Below are 17753 nucleotides of genomic sequence, written 5' to 3' on the forward strand. Positions count from 1 at the left end.
GTGCCAAAGCCCACTGCAACAATATAGCCAAGAAGGCTTCAAGAGTTGTAAACCTAATCCTATGTAGCTTCTGCTCTGGCAATCTCTCATTACTCCCCAGAGCTTACAAAACTTTCGTCAGACCCATCCTCGAATACAGCTCATCTGTTTGGAACCCATATCACATCTCAAACATTAACATCCTTGAAAATGTTCAAAGATACTTCACCAGAAGAGCCCTTCACTCCTCCACTCGAAACAGAATATCATATGAGACTAGACTTTCAACCCTGGGTCTAGAAAGCTTAGAACTAAGATGCATTAAACATGATCTAAGTATTGCCCACAAAATTATATGCTGCAACGTCCTGCATGTCGGCGACTACTTCAGCTTCAACCACAACAACACAAGAGCTCACAACAGATTTAAACTTAATATTAACCGCTCCAAAGTTGACTGTAAAAAATATTACTTCAGTAATCGAGTTGTCAAAGTGTGGAACTCATTGCCGGACTCCGTAGTGTCATCCCCTAACCCCCAACACTTTACCCTTAAACTATCCATGGTTGACCTCTCCAGATTCCTAAGAGGTCAGTAAGGGCTGTGCATAAGTGCACTAGAATGCCTTCCGCCCCCTGTCCTATTGCTCTCCTATATCTTCTATACCATTCTTCTTTCCTATATTTATTCTATTATTTCACTGATATATTTTATTCCTATTTCTTCTCTTCTCTTCTTTCTTAGATATATTTTACTATGAGTATATCCTCTATAACCTTCATTATATATTTACTATATGTATACCCAATAAAACTCTCATTGTGCAATAGACAAAATCAATCAATCAATCAATCAATCAATCAATCAATCAATAATAAAATAAAATAAATAAATGGTGGTGGGGCAGGAACAACTAGGTAAGCCGCAACTTGCAGGCTTACCTAGCAGGTAGATCAAGGGTGTAGTGCTTCAGGCAGGCAGAGCAGAGACTGGGTGGGGCAGGGCATGCGAGCAGTGACCAGGGAACCAATATGGGCATGTGGCCAGCCAGCAGTCACTACCGGTTCCACCAACCAGGCCAAATGTCAACTACTGGTTCCCCTGAACCAATCTGAATCAGTAGCATTTCATTCTTGCTCAATTGTGGTCGTAAGTCTAAGGTTATTTGCATTAATGTGATTAGGATTTTTTGGATGCTTTTCTTCAAAGAAGGGGAAGTTTCACAATATTAGTTTTAGAAACTTCGCTTTAAGGTTTTCTGTGCAAGCCAAAGAAGATTTGTGGATATAGGTATGCATTTGGATATCAAAAGCATATTCGGGGGCCAGCTTAGTGTTAAGACAGCAGGCTAGAGTCTAACCTTGCCTTAGGCATGAAAGCCAGCTTGCAAGCTACAAAAATAATAAAGATGAGCAATAATTGTTACAGTGTCTGCCTGTCTATTATCTATCCTGCTGTCCATCCATCCATACATATCTGAAACCTGACTTATTCCTGTGATAGAATTATTGTGATAGAATGAGTCAGTTATTGAACCAAAGTAAATACTGAGATGTAGATGTTCTAGAACAACTTAAAGCAAATATTCTGGCTGTATTCATACATTGTGCTAAGATATAAAATAATTTGTTTCATTTAACACAGTTTAAATCTTGTTACTGTAGTTTGCTAATCATTATATCTTAAATATATGCCAGAATTAGACTGCAGAGTTGAAACCACATTAAAAACTGGCTTGTGTAATTGGAATACAGAAATGAGTTGGGCCTATATTAGGTACAATTTTAAAGCTGAAACTTATACAATATAATTAATCCAAAATATACTGAGTTAAATCTTGGTTAAAATAGTGGAAGTGAATACCACTCTACTTAGTGGAAAATTTTCACAGCATTGTTTATAAATGCAGCAAAACCTAATTTCTGACTGATGTAAGAATATACAGGCTTGATTTACCCTAAGGCAATATGAAGCAATCACTTCAAATAAATTACTAACAGAGTGCAATTTTCATACCTCCCACTCATAAAATCATAGAGAATGGGTCTCCTACAATGCTGGCTTGCCTACCCCTAATTATATTTAATGAACTTTAACACCAGAGATCAGAACTGACAAGCAGAAGAAAAAAAATTGATCCTTCATACCACCCAATTTCCAGCTTTGCAACCTCTTGTCAATATTCTGCTTTAAATTACACAATCAAAAATAACAATATGTTGTTCAACTACACCTCCATTATAGAAAAAGCTTTTCATGTTAGGTTAAGCATGGTTTCTTTTTCCTTATGAACTGGCTGGAATCCCAGTTTTGGTGGCATAGTCCTGGGAAAGCCATCAGACAGGGAGGAGTTTAATAGGCATGATTTCAACAACTGGGTTTTCCACATTTCTGCCTGCTGTTGCATTACTATTCAGAATGTGGGAGGAAGAATTCCACTGTTCAAACATTGTAAGTTTTCCTTTCACTTTTCTGGGAAGTGACTTTTCTGGATGAAATCAACATGCTGGACACAGGTGGCCTTATCTTGGTTTAAGCCTGGATTAGATATCTTTGTCACGGCACATCTGGAAACGTATGTGTCTGTCATTTTGAGACAGTTTCTTAGCTGTTTCAATTATATCTCTGTTAACGCTTTGGGGATGCTCAAGGATAACACAGCAGGAATTTGGGTGAACCACAGGATGCATATTTCTGCATAGTGCAGTTGGGATTTGGAGGCCTTTGTGTTGGCCCACCTGCAGGCATCTGCTGCCTTGGCAGCACAGGTACGAAGGGATGACTATACACAGTTGCATCCCATTGCTGCATACCTGCACTGCAAAGGAGTTGTACGTTGCAGATGGCTGCAAATGACCAACACAAAAACAAATCCCAATTGTGCGTTATCCTGAGGTGCGCGTTTTGATTGCTTATTGGTTGATGCAACTTCTTGTCTGTCTGAGCGCCCCCTAGCCGAAAAGTATACACGAAACGGCTATGCAACCGTCTCTGAACGGTAGACGCACACATTCGCTGACGGGCAATGACGGAGAAGTCTAATCTGGGCTTTAGGCGGCTCTCGGAGAGCAGAGCGTGGGTTGATTGCCAAGCGGCAACGGAGAGGAGGGCGGAGAGAACGGCTCGCAGCTTTGCAGCCCAGAATGGAACAATAGAGGCAGGGGCGAAAGCCTGAGCCGCTGCTACAAAACAAAGAGCGACTGGAGACAGGTCCACGCCCCGCTCTCCACCCACTCCCCGTCTTCCCTCCCTCACGTCTCTTCGGTTTTGCTTTAACCTGCTGGAAGGGAAGAGAGCAGCCGGTCGGGAGCTCCGCCGGCATCAAGCGAGCCTTTCGATGTCCAAGCACCCGCGCCATTCTTCCACAGTTTCCCCAGCACGCCGGGGATCAGAGAAGAGAGACCTTGGCACAGATACTCTTTCGTTCTTCACCTTCCTTTCTTCTTTCTAATTCCTCTGCTGCGAACTTGCTTTTGGTTGCCAGAACAAGCGGAGGACAGGCGGACAAAAGGCTTTTGTCAACAGCTGCTTTGCAGGCGGCGGCGGCGGCAGCAGCAGCATCCAAGAAAGTTAAACGGGACGCCGAGACGGATGGAGAGTTTCTCCGGAAAAGCAGGGCGCCGCTTCTGCTGCCCTCGTCCTGCGATTTCGGCCGAGAGATGGCCCTAACATGCGGCCGCCCTCCCCTTCCAGCTCCGCTTCTTCCTACCTGCGTCTCGGTCGGAGTGGTAGTTCATACCCGTGCCGTCTCCACCGTGGTCTCCACAGGGTTAACGACTCCGCGACGAGCTACTGCACCGGGACTATGTACTACCTCCGAGGAGAACAAAACAGCATTATGTGGATCTCACTCCTGGCTTTCCTAACGGCTGGGCTCGTCTCGCTGCACAAATGCCAGCGGCATCCCGGTCCGGTTTTGGGAATGAGTCGCCTGCTCGCGGTGATTGTGCCAGGTTCGGGGCAGCGCCGTAAGTTTCTTCTTCCCATCCCGAATCGCACCACGTTTTCCTCACTCTTCTTCATTCTTCTCTGCCTGCCTGTCCACACGTAATCTTTGAGATGCACCTGACTGACTGCTGGTACTTGTATCCGCGTCAGCCTCGTTATAACATAGTGGGACTTGGGCTAAACACGCAGCTTTAGTTACATTGAACCCGAGAATCCCAAATCTGAGTTTTCTTAGAGTGTAGCTCTAATATAAAATTACAGTTATATAAATTTATGCTATCACGGTCTCTTTTATACACTTCTAAAGGGGTGTAACCTTATAAACATAGCAGGAGTGACTGAATAAAGTAAGTCTGCGGAGAGGGACGGCATACAAATCCAATAAATAAATAAATAAATAAATAAATAATAAAATAAATAAAGTCGAACTTAGAAGAGACAGGAACTTCATATCCATTCTTTGAAGAGAAAAGTAACTTTCTTTGAAAAGTCATCCTAAATAATGTTTGGTGTTTTGATTTTGAAGTCCTAGCAACTGCTTATCCTGACTTTGGAGAGACATTGTCAATGATTTTTAAAAAATTGCCAGATGGGTTGAATAGGATCTCCTGCTTAGGGGGATGAACTAGAAAACACCTTCCAACTCTGGTATTCTCTGCTCTCTGTTCAAGGCATCTTTCAAATGTATACAAATTCTGTTACCAGGATTTAAGACATGTTACACATGGTCAGAAACATTGGTTCAGCTGGTTCAGTACTAAATGTTTGTGTAGTGATAGCACTTTGGCAAATTTTAGAAGGCCTTCTTTCTCAGTTCTGCTTGTAGATAACAAACAAATGAAATTTAAACTTCTGGAAAACAAACAACATGATGTATCACTAATTTTAACTATTTGCAGTTCATGTTTTCCATATGCATGATATGAAAAATGTGAGATTTTATCTCTAATTACCACCTTTTGAAAGCATGTCTTTACTGTGGATAATAGTCATAGACTTTACTTTTTGCATACTATTGCTCTTCAGTTCCATTGGTTATATCTCTTCCTCCTGAATCCTTTGAATAGGTGTCATCAAATTTCAGGATATTTTGCTTGGAAAGTCTTCTCTCCTCCATTGAGCCCAGGAGTTTGGGATAGTGGAATAAGAAAATATGATTGGCCCTGTGTTTTAAAAACTATGACAGATTGAGGAATGTTATTGGTTCATGACGACTATATGGGTATTTGCATGTTGCACTGAGTAGAACTTGATAAATCAATTATAAACAGGACAAGGATGTTAGATTTTCTCCACAGATGTAATAATTCATTATCTAAATAAAATCTGAGCAAATGTTTCCAAACTTGTCATGATAATAATAATGAAAGAGTTTCAATAGAAGATTGGTTAGACATTTTTAGAAACAAGTCAGCCTTTTGAAGAATCTAACCTACATGGAAAAAATCTTTTACCTCTTTCTCTTCCTCATAAAATTATTTCACTAGACTTCAATCATCATGTACAATCATATGTGCGATGTATGTCTTTTGGTGATCAGCACAAGGTTAACAGTTGCAAACTTCATCAGCACTATGATAATTTCAAATACTTCTCTAAAATATTCTATCATATATTTTTAGAGAATCTATTGGACTCTTAGGTATTTTTGGAAAAGAAGAATTGTATTTAAAAACTTGCTCTGTTGTGAAACCCTTATGATGGTTTTAAGTTGATACTTTCTTAATTATAATTTCTATTCTATGAACTGGCACTACACTAGAAGCTTAAATCCCTCTGCTCGGATAAAGAAATAAATATTTGGATTTGGCAGGAAGACTCTTACATGAAAGAAACCAAAAGGTTCCTGCATATTTAGAGTTGTCCATTTAGATCTGTAAGATTTTGGCCTATTTTCTGATTCCTTATTGTAAAGTAAACTTTTCCTGATCTGATGTTGTCCAGAAGTGTTGAGATTACCACTCAGAATTTCTAGTCAGAAGTTGGATTCCAATATATCTGGGATGCTTACATTGAGGAATCATGTTTTGAAATGTGACTGGATATTAGGAATGTACCTTATTTTATTTATTTATTACATTGGTATACTGATCCATCTAGTATGAAAATGACTTGTGGCATACAGTATTTAATTTAAAAAATGTGTAAATTAGATCCAATTAAAAATGTGCTTTTATTTACATATTACTTAGCTTCTGATTTGATCAGGAAGAACCCAGCAGTAACTGAAATCCAAGAAAGATCAAAAGCAACATGAGAAAATATTATTTTAATGAAAGAATAGTAGATCCTTGGAACAAACTTCCAGCAGACGTGGTAGATAAATCCACAGTAACTTAATTTAAACATGCCTGGGATAAACATATATCCATCCTAAGATAAAATACAGAAAATAGTATAAGGGCAGACTAGATGGACCAGGAGGTCTTTTTCTGCCGTCAGACTTCTATGTTTCTATATTTCTATGATATTTGAATTAAATGCTATAATATCTATTTACCTGAAATAAAGACTCAAGTTCCCAAATAATTTATCTGTGAAATAAAATTTTCTTTTCTAAACATGATGGGAACATGATGGGAACATGTCTAAAGTGTTTGGTGAAAGAGCAGAATTGTATTACATGTAGAAAAATCATCATTTCTGGTAAACATCTAAATCATTGCATGCCTAAATACCATGGAGAATGTGCCTTTTAATCATGATAGTTATGAAGCTAAGAATGAGATTTGTATATAGATTACATCATCATGACATGTGGATTCCAGATTAATTTATTCATTACATTTGTAATTGTTCTTGAAACACCAAATTAATCTAATATAGAAATTGAAGCTAACATTTTTATTATTGATGTAGTGAATATCATATTTCATTTCTTGATTTAAAACATAACAATACTTGTTGGAGGATAGTAAATGTTTTTCTTTGCATTTAGTTTATACATAGAGTTTCTGCCTGGAGTCAATTAAAATATTCATGCTGGAACAAATATGTTGTTACATATTTGACAAGTTATTAGCTCATATTCGATATAACAATAAACAAAGGTTTGTGGAAGAAGTCTCTGGCTTCTATTCTACCCCTCCCTTTTCTCTTCCAGTGTAGCTATGGGAGAGAATTTGGGAATGCTTGCTTCAGATTTCAATTAATCAGAATTATATAGTGTGCCTCAAGTATAAGCTGTGATCTATTTCATGGCCTGAGCTATCAAAAACTAATGCTAGCTTCCTTTTACTACAAGGGTCACCCAGAAAGTAATGCACTACATTTGTTTTCTTCAACAATTATTTATTGAACACAATGAAATTTACACAAAAAAAAGAATGATGGTTCTTCTACATTCCCTAATTTTCCATGTAATCTCCGTCCCATTCTATGGCCTTCCTCCAGTGAGACATAAGGGCATGTATGCCCTGTTGGTACTATTCCTTGTTCTGGCCACAAAGCCATTTCTGCACTGTGCAAATCACCTCTTCGCCTCAACCTCTGTGCCCAGCAACTAACCGTACTTCTGTTGACTACATATTCTTCATAAACTGTACACAAACATTTGTGAATGTTCCCAACAGTTTCTTTCTCTGTAGTCAGAAATTCAATGACAACACACTGCTTGTAACATACATCACTTACAGACGCCATTTCGAAACACTGCTGCAACTACGCTATCTGTCTGAAAAAATGCAACATTTACACATGCATGCCTGACATTTCAAATGCAGTGTTCCCTCGATTTCCGCGGGGGATGCGTTCCAAGACCACTCGCGAAAGTCGAATTTCCGCGAAGTAGAGATGCGGAAGTAAATACATCAGTTTTGGCTATGGACAGTATCACAAGCCATCCCTTAACACTTTAAACCCCTAAATTGCGATTTCCCATTCCCTTAACAACCATTTACTCACCATTATTACTGGTACTCACCATTGAATAAGACACTTAGTGATCCTGATATTTATAAACATAATTATTTATTAACAATAATTATTTTTTTTGTTATTTATTTGCAAAAATTATTAGTTTGGCAATGACGTATGACATCATTGTGTGGGAAAAACCGTGGTATAGGCTATTCGCGAAGTTCGAACCCGCGAAAATCGAGGGAACACTGTAATGTATATCTAAAGTTTCCCATTAGTACCATTATTGTAGGCTGAGAAAAAAAATGTGGTGCATTACTTTCTGGGCAACCCTCATAATTTAAATAATGACAAATTAGTTTTATTAGATTTATTCAGATATAATATTTAATTATGCTTAATAAAATATGGAAGCAACATTAAACTTTCCTTCCTATTGTTATGCCACAGAAGAGGAATATGAAAACCCAAAATTCACTTTTTTTCAAGGTGTCACAATATGCTAACTTTTATAATTAATAATTAAAGATATATTGATCATTTGTCCAAAATGTTATTCTATGTCTTCCCATTTTATATAATGCCTGCTTTTAAAAATTAAATTGAAAGGAAATGTAAATCAAACTGGTTTTAAGCCAGATTTAATTATAAAACTAGATCTGATTTTGGTATCATTATTTATCCCACTCAAAAAGAATGGAAAACTGTTCTGAATGGCTAATTAATGACATTTAATACCTACTTTCTTGTAAAGGAGGAAGGAAGACAGAGGAGACTTTGTAAAAGCCTGCAGTACACTCATATCCATAAGATGACACATCTTTTGTTGTGATGCTTAAATGCAGCTTTTGTAGTAGATTCTGCCATTTCAGTGGTATGCCATCAAGTTTAAACCAGCTGGAACCATATCTGTATTTTTAATGTTCTGAATTTTACTTTGAAATACATTTGTTAATCTTGAAACCTTTACGTGAAACATGAAAACATGTTGATAAAAAACAAAATAGAGTGTTTAATTTATGAAAAGAAACACAATGTGAAAATAGACCCCAAATCTGGCAATTCTGGGAAGTTTTGAAGCTGACAAGCAAGAACAGCTTTATGGCCCAGTGACAAAGAATCTCCAGTTCTGTGACTTTCACCAAATGGTAACTTAGTTCAGCCAAATGAAACAAATATCTGGTGCTGAGATGAAAACACAGGTGAATGCCAAAATCATTTCTCACAACAACTTGCCTTTGATTTTTTCCAGTAATTTCAATTTTTAAAATGAATATATTTTAATAGCAAGAACAAAGATAATTGTCTGATGTTAACTACATTAATTTAAAATTTGGGAATGATCTGGTTTGGCAGGTATAATGATTCAAAGCTTACTAGAATTCTATAAATGTTTAATGTAAAATTCTATAAATATTCTATAAATGTTTAATATAAAAACATGTATAATAAGCAAAAATTGCCCAGTTATAATGGTAATAGGAGAATTTAGGAGATTCAAAATGCATGTAGATTACACAGAAGAAGAAAAATGGAAGGATGATTCGTTGGAAGGGAAGCAAGTTTTAAGCAAAAAAAAAATGGGCTTACTCTGTCTAGGGATACCTTTTATCTTCTATTATTTCCATTTGCTGCTATAATTTGTTCATTTATTTATTTAGTATTTGTATTTATATGTCACCCACTCCAAAAAAGACTCGGTGGCTAACAAATATGGAAACAATAAAATACAACAATAATAGAAATAAAATACCCTAAAAAGCCATGCATACATACAATCATTCCTAATACCTGGCCTGCCGGAAAAGCCAGGTAGAGACTCCCTGTCCAGATAGGGACACCAGCTGAACCTGGGTGAATGCCCCCCCTCGCCACAGCTGAAAGGTCAGCTGTAGATCGAGGAGGACGCCCAAATTGCAGACCCTCTCAGAGGGGGTCAAAAGTACCTCCCCCACTGAGTGATGGATGGACAGATGGAGTTGTCATTGAAAAGCAAAACCCACAGCCATTCCGTCTTGTCGGGGTTGGGTCTGAACCTTTCAACACCCATTCAAACCCTAACAGCCTCCAGAAATCGACACATTACTTCCACTGCTTCACTGAGTGGACATAGGGTGGAAATGTAGAGCTGAGAATCGTCAACATAGTGATGGTAACTCACCCTGTGCCCTTGGATGATCTCACCCATGGGGAGTTTATTGGCATTTCATCCTTTCCTTGGTAGAAAGACAGCAATTTTCAGTGTATCTTTTAAATCTTTTCAAGAACAGAATGGACTGTAGCATTTTCATGATCTTTAAAAGATTTCACCTAGTGACCATTTGAGGTTATAAAGTCATGTTTACAACCATTGCAGCCGCAAACAGAATCTTGCAAAACCTAAAATATTTCTCCTCTGCTTTCCTTTTACTCTCTGAAAAATGAAGAAAGTCTCTTCTGAAAAGTCAATTTCTACTTTTATGGGCTAAGATAGGCTTTACAGGTTGTACGTTCCAATGGTGACTTTATCTCTTGCCATCCAAGATCATCCCCACATGCTGTATCTTAGGGATAACATTGAACTGTTAGTCTTTATTAATAGTTATATTATTTGAATACACATTTTTTGGTTATGCTTGCATATAATTTAAGGCACAGTTTAGTAGTCAGAGAAGGAGCTATTCATCTTTGTCCAAAAGAGAAATAAAGTCATTTGTCTATTATTTCCAGGTGAATGTAGTTTGTCTAAATTTGAATATGTAGGCACAGTTTTGACAATGATTTAATTCAAAGATTCAGGACCATGAACCACATTTCTGAAGCCAGTTTACTCAGACATATGATTTAAGTAATTTCAGTTCTGAAACAAAGTATTCAGCTGTTCAAGTTAAACTAATTTATTCTCCCACAAGGTGGCTACACCATCCAGGAATGGTTAAATCTTTCTGCTGTGTATTTATTGGACTGAGTCTGTCAAAAGCTGTTCAGGTCCCACACTTGTCACTATGCTTGACAGCTTTTACACAATCACTCAGCAAGTACGATTGTGTCCAATCTTTCCTCCTGCCAAATTAACCTATTTTTGGGTTCTTTTCCATCTTGGTAGCCCTGAGTTGTATTAGTTTAGTTTTGCCATGGATTTCTACTTCTCACAAAGTTAATTCCTTATTGGACTACATACTGTAAGTTTTCTTCATTGTTTAGACTTGAGGCCAGATTCGGTCTGCCTCAGGTAGGATTTCATCCCTAGCTATTTGAACACCCTTCAGGTAAATTAGTTATATTCAAGCAGCCCACCTAATTCTGGAGCAAGAGGGAGCCTCATTTTAAATAGCTGGGCTTTAGCTCATGGAACTGCTGTTTAGGCTGTTGAAGACCACCAGTCAGATTACTGAGGAGTAACAACAGTTCTGACGGCCATTTTATCTGCTGGCGGCCATTTTAAATTGCTTCACTTACAGCAAAACGTGCCAGGTTTGGAATTTAAAGTGACAAACCCAAAAAGAGTTTCCTTTTCTTAATCTGTTTAGAAAGTTCATTATTATAAACCAGAAATGAATTTTCACAGTTTGCAGGATGATAGCTAAGATTACAACACAGAGATACACATTTACTTATTTATTTGTATCATTATTTTCCAACACATCTGTCTCCTCCTATTTTCATCACAACAATCCTGTGAGGTGAGAAAGTGTGATTAGCTAAGGAAGGACTTGAAGTCAATCAAGTCCTACTTAATGTCTAAGGTAGGACTTGAAATCACAGTCTCTCATTTTTTAATGTGGTTTCTTAACCATTACATCAAACTGGCTCTCTTTTTACATCAAGTACTTTTACCTCATATACTTTTTATATTTAAAATAAACAGATTGTATTTACATTACCAAACTATTACAGTTAAATATGAAAATGGGTTAATTTGGCATAGTCAGCAGACCTTTTCCTTAAACAAATTGCAAAGAGTTTAAGAAAACTTCTAGAAATAATAGGGTAGAGTTAGGAGTTTGTTGCACATATTTACCATAGTGTAAAAGAACACCAGCAGCATGTAGTGGAATATGGTTTCTTCCTAGTTCTCAGCACCACTTACATAAGCTTTGCCAGTGGGTTTCTTGGTGGGTATAGCCAACAAGGAAATCTTTGTGGTATTTCTGTTGACTCTTTGAAGACTACAGTGATACCTGGTCTTACGAACCACTCTTCATACGAACCCGGTGCTTAAGATTTTTTTGCCTCTTCTTCTGAACTATTTTCATCATACGAACCCAAGCCACCACTGCTGGGATGCCCCACCTCTGGACTTCTGTTGTCTGCCGAAGCGCGGGGATTCCCCTGAGACTCCCCTCACTGGGATTCAAAGCAGCGCCGGCAAAAATGATTTGCCTCAGGAGAATCCCCACGCTTTGGCTGACAACGGAACTCTGGAGGTGGGGTTTCCCAGTGAGGGGAGCCTCAGGGGAATCCCCGTGCTTTGGCTGGCAACAGAAGTCCAGAGGCAGGGATTCCCAGCGGCGCAAAGCAAAAGGGGTGACTTTTGGGATGGGGTTGCACGCATTATTTGCTTTTACATTGATTCCTATGGAGAAAATTGCTTTATCTTACAAACTTTTCATCTTACGAACCTGGTCACAGAACGAATTAAGTTTGTAAGACGAGATATCACTGTATAATGCCACCTACAATAGTGTTGCATCAATGTTTATGAGGATATCATGTGATTTGGCAATCAACAATTGATGGATTCAAGTGCATATTAGTTCAGAGTCTAACATGATTGAATAAGCAGGACTAGTATAAAAAAGCTTGGCAGCTGGTTGCTGTCATTGTCATTGTTATTGTTTTTGCTATACTCACAAGAAACAAGATATTGACTTGCTAGGAAACTCAAATTCCAAATTCATTGCTATTTTCGAACTCCTTGTCACTCAAGCAAGACAGAAAAAAGTTAAAGAGTTGTATTGCTATATCTGAAGAATAGAGAAGTGTTACATGAATTATTTCAGTTCATAATTTCTTAAAATTTTGATATTGCAAGAGAAAGATTAAGGTGCATGAGAAAAGTTTATAATAATCCCGAAGGAACACCAAATGGAATAAACATTTTCCAAAATGTTTCAAAGATTAATAATAATTAATATTTTCATGTTTGAATAGTATACATATCAGTTTCGCTTTAATACTAGGACTTTGCTTAAAAATGAGCAACATTCATTCAATTTGGAGGAAACATGAGAAGTGCATTTGGGTGAAAATAGTATCCCAGGAGTCCTGTTTGGGGTAACAGCTCCCTCCTTAATACAGGGGGTAGGGGTGGGGGGGAGTGGAGGAACCCTTGCAGGGCAGAACTGAGGATTTTAATAAGTTTCTCAGATCCGGACAGACCTGGACACCAGACAATTTCGACAGAGGTGACAGGGACCTGTCTTAGTCCAGTTGTATTGGATGAGTTTGAACTGGTGACACCTGATGAAGTGGACAAGACCATGGGAGCTGTGCGCTTCTCCACCTGTTCATTGAATTCATATCCCTTTTGGCTGGTCTCGACCAGCAGGGAGGTGACACAAGGATGGATTCAGGTGGTGGTCAATGCTTCATTGATGGAGAGGTCCTTCCCATCCTTGTTAAAGGAGGCAGTGGTGCATCCCCTCCTCAAGAAGCCTTCTCGAGATCCAGCTATTTTGAACAATTATCGGCCTTTCTCTTTTTAGGGAAGGTTGTTGAGAAGGTGGTGGTGCTCCAGGTCCTACAGTCCTTGGACAAAGCCGATTATCTTGACCCTTATCAGTCCAGTTTCAGGCCCGGCTACAGCACTGAAACTGCTTTGGTTGCACTGATGGATAATCTTTGGTGGGCCCAGGATAGAGGTTATTCCTCTATCCTGGTGATTCTTGACATCTCAGCGACTTTTGATACCATTGACCATGGTATCCTTCTGTACCAGCTGGAGGGGTTGGGAGTGGGAGGCACAATATTATGGTGGTTCTCATCCTACCTCTCCGGTCAGTTGGGGGTCAGAGGTCAGCTCCTAGGTCCCTTCTTGTGGGATGCCTAAGGGATCAGTTCTTTCCACTCCTGCTGTTTAATATCTACATGAAACTGCTAATGAGATCATCCAGCGACATGAGGTGACATCAGTGTACAACAGTACACTGATGATACCCAGCTGTATATTTCCAATTCAGTAAAGCAGTGGAGGTGATGGGACGGTACCTGGAAGCTATGAGGGTCGGGATGGGTGTTAATAGGCTCAATCTCAACCCTGACAAGACAGAGTGGCTGTGATTTTGCCTCCCAGGGACAAGTCCATCTGTCCTTCTATTATCCTGAGAGGGGACTTTTGATCCCTCCGAGAGGGTCCACAATTTGGGAACAACATCTCTCATCTGTGGCAAGGGGGATGTTTGCACAGGTCCACTTGATGCACCACTTGCGGCCATATTTGAACAGTGAATCCCTTTCACAGTCACTCATGCCCCCACCATCTCACAGCTCAATTAATGTAATGTTCTCTACATGAGACTACATTTAAAGAATGTTCGGAGATTCCAGCTAATCCAAAACGCTGCGGCATGAGCTGTTATGCACCTAACAATATTTGATTGGATTGGATTGGATTAGATTGGATTTGTATGCCGTCCTTCTCTGTAGACTCGGGGCGGCTAACAACAGTAGTAAACAGCATATGACAATCCAATATAAACAGTTAAAAACCCCTATTGTAAAACCAAACATACATACAGACATACCATGCATAAAATGGTAAAGGCCTAGGGGGAAAGAGTATCTCAATCCCCCCATGCCTGGCGGCAAAGGTGGGTTTTAAGAAGCTTACAAAAGGCAAGGAGGGTGGGAGCAATTCTAATCTCTGGGGGGAGTTGGTTCCAGAGGGTTGGGGCAGCCACAGAGAAGGCTCTTCCCCTGGGTTCCGCCAAGCGACATTGTTTAGTTGACGGGACCCGAAGAAGACCCACTCTGTGGGACCTAACTGGTCACTGGGATTCGTGCGGCAGAAGGCGGTCCCTGAGATAGTCTGGTCCGGTGCCATGAAGGGCTTTATAGGTCATAACCAACACTTTGAATTATGACCGGAAACTGATCGGCAACCAATGCAGACTGCGGAGTGTTGGTGTAACATGGGCATATTTGGGAAAGCCCATGTTTGCTCTCGCAGCTGCATTCTGCACGACCTGAAGTTTCCGAACACTTTTCAAAGGTAGCCCCATGTAGAGAGCATTACAGTAGTCGAGCCTCGAGGTGATGAAGGCATGAGTGACTGTGAGCAGGGACTCCCGGTCCAAATAGGGCCGCAACTGGTGCACCAGGCGAACCTGGGCAAACGCCCCCCTCGCCACAGCCAAAAGATGTTTCTCTAATGTGAGCTGTGGATCGAGGAGGATGCCCAAGTTGCGGACCCTCTCTGAGGGGGTCAGTAGTTCCCCCCCAGGGTAATGGATGGGCAGATGGGATTGTCCTTGGGAGGCAAAACCCACAGCCACTCCGTCTTATCAGGGTTGAGTTTGAGTCTATTGACACCCATCCAGGCCCCAACAGCCTCCAGACACCGGCACATCACTTCCATATACCCATGTATCACCATCCCTCCATGTATCACCATCCCTCCATGAGCTGCAATGGCTACCGAACACAATTTAAAGCCCTGCATGGCTTAGGACCAATTACTTATGAGACCGTCTCCTGCTTACCCATCCCAGCAGCCAGTTCAATCCCATAGAGTTGGCCTTTTCCAGGTGCCATCAGCCAAGTAACGCCTGGCAGGGTCTAGGGGAAGGGCCTTCTCTGGCCCTTTGGAATCAACTCCGCCCAGAGATTTGCACCGTCCTTACCCTCCTGCCTGGGGCCTTTGACTATTGGCATTCTGTTCCAGTTGACAGCAGGATAGTATGACTGTGATTGGATGAATTTGCTTTAATGTTTTAAATTGTTTAGATTTAAATTTTATGTTTGGATTTCTTAAATTTTGTACTTTTTGTTTGATTTTATCTTGTAAGCTAACCTGTGTCCCCTAGAGCATTGTTTCCCAACCTTGGTAACTTGAAGATATTTGGACTTCAACTCCCAAATTCCCCAGCCAGCGAATATCTTCCAAGTTGCCAATGTTGGGAAACACTGCCCTAGAGGGGGAATATTTAAATAATGAATTAAAGGGGAGGGATAAAATGGCAGGAGCGAGCACCCAGTGGACTGTATTAAAAAAGGCCATCTTAAAAGCCACAAGACTTTATGTAAAGCAAGTAACTAAAGGTAAAAGGAAGAAGAAACCGCTATGGTTTAGCAATGATGTAAGGGATATAGTCAATGAAAAGAAGGCTGCCTATAGGAGGTATAAAGAGTCTGGAAGTATAGCTGATAGAGAGGTGTATAAAATGAGACAGAAGGAGGCGAAACAGATAATATATGCTGCTAAAGCCTCAAAAGAGGAAGAAATAGCAAAATCTGTAAAGAAGGGGAATAAAACCTTCTTCAGATATATTAGTGATAGGAAGAAGAAAAACTGCAGCATCACAAAGCTTAGTACCGGGAATAATACATGCATTGATGGAAATAAGGAGATCGCTGACCATTTCAATAGCTACTTCTGTTCAGTTTTCTCAAAAGACACCTTACAAAATAATACTATAGAGGGATATAGCATTGCTTCCAGCTGTATGGATTCAGCTCCAGTGATCTTATTTATTTTATTTATTTATTTATTTATTTATTTATTTTGTCCAATGCACAATACATATTGAAGAGGATAGACATGAGTTATTATATATAAAGAAAGGATATAAAAGTCCAATACACAATGAGGGTTTTAGTGGGTATACAGTATATCAATATACACATAGTAAAATACATGATGAAGGTTATAGAGGAGATACTCATAGTAAAATATATCTAAGAAATAATAGAAAAGAAGATATAGGAATAGAATATATCAATGAAAGAATAGAAGAAGAGATATAGGAATAGAGGAAAGGTATATAGGAGATATAGGAGAGCAATAGGACAGGGGACGGAAGGCACTCTAGTGCACTTGTACTCGCCCCTTACTGACCTCTTAGGAATCTGGATAGGTCAACCGTAGATAATCTAAGGGTAAAGTGTTGGGGGTTTGGGGATGACACTATGGAGTCCGGTAATGAGTTCCACGCTTCGACAACTCGGTTACTGAAGTCATATTTTTTACTGTCAAGTTTGGAGCGGTTAATATTAAGTTTAAATCTGTTGTGTGCTCTTGTGTTGTTGTGGTTGAAGCTGAAGTAGTCGCCGACAGGCAGGACGTTGCAGCATATGATCTTGTGGGCAATACTTAGATCTTGTTTAAGGCGTCTTAGTTCTAAACTTTCTAGGCCCAGGATTGAAAGTCTAGTCTCATAGGGTATTCTATTTCGAGTGGAGGAGTGAAGGGCTCTTCTGGTGAAGTATCTTTGGACATTTTCAAGGGTGTTAATGTCTGAGATGCGATATGGGTTCCAAACAGATGAGCTGTATTCGAGGATGGGTCTGGCAAAAGTTTTGTAAGCTCTGGTAAGTAGTGTGAGATTGCCAGAGCAGAAGCTACGTAGGATTAGGTTTACAACTCTTGAAGCCTTCTTGGCTATATTGTTGCAGTGGGCTTTGGCACTTAAATCTTTTGTTATTAGTATACCAAGGTCTTTAACCCAGTGGGGATTATCTGTGATAATTTGATTATTCAGTTCGTATTTGGAGTTCAGGTTCTTCTTCCCAATGTGTAGGACAGAGCATTTGCTAGTTGAGATTTGGAGTTGCCATGTGTTAGACCACTCAGAAACAGCGTCAAGGTCTTTTTGGAGAGTAGTTGTGTTATCGGTGGTGTTGAAGAGTTTTACATCATTGGCAAAGAGGACACAGTTGCTTGTGATGTAATCGCAAAGGTCATTGATGTAGAGAATGAAGAGCGTTGGTCCCAGTACACTACCTTGGGGAACACCGCTTTTAACTGGGACGGGGGTGGATATGGTGC

General features: G+C 39.7%; 1 protein-coding gene across 1 annotated transcript in view; it reads left to right on the forward strand.

Moving 5' to 3' along the window:
- Window positions 1-3571: 3571 nt before the first annotated feature.
- Window positions 3572-17753, forward strand: part of ITGB8 (integrin subunit beta 8) — a 62634-nt gene continuing 48452 nt past the window's right edge. The window contains exon 1 of the mRNA XM_070729668.1: window positions 3572-3948. Coding sequence (XP_070585769.1) covers window positions 3651-3948 — 298 coding nt within the window. The 5' untranslated portion in view covers window positions 3572-3650. The remainder of the gene's footprint in view (window positions 3949-17753) is intronic.

This window comes from Erythrolamprus reginae, chromosome Z (assembly GCF_031021105.1).
Source record: "Erythrolamprus reginae isolate rEryReg1 chromosome Z, rEryReg1.hap1, whole genome shotgun sequence".
Taxonomy (NCBI): domain Eukaryota; kingdom Metazoa; phylum Chordata; class Lepidosauria; order Squamata; family Dipsadidae; genus Erythrolamprus; species Erythrolamprus reginae.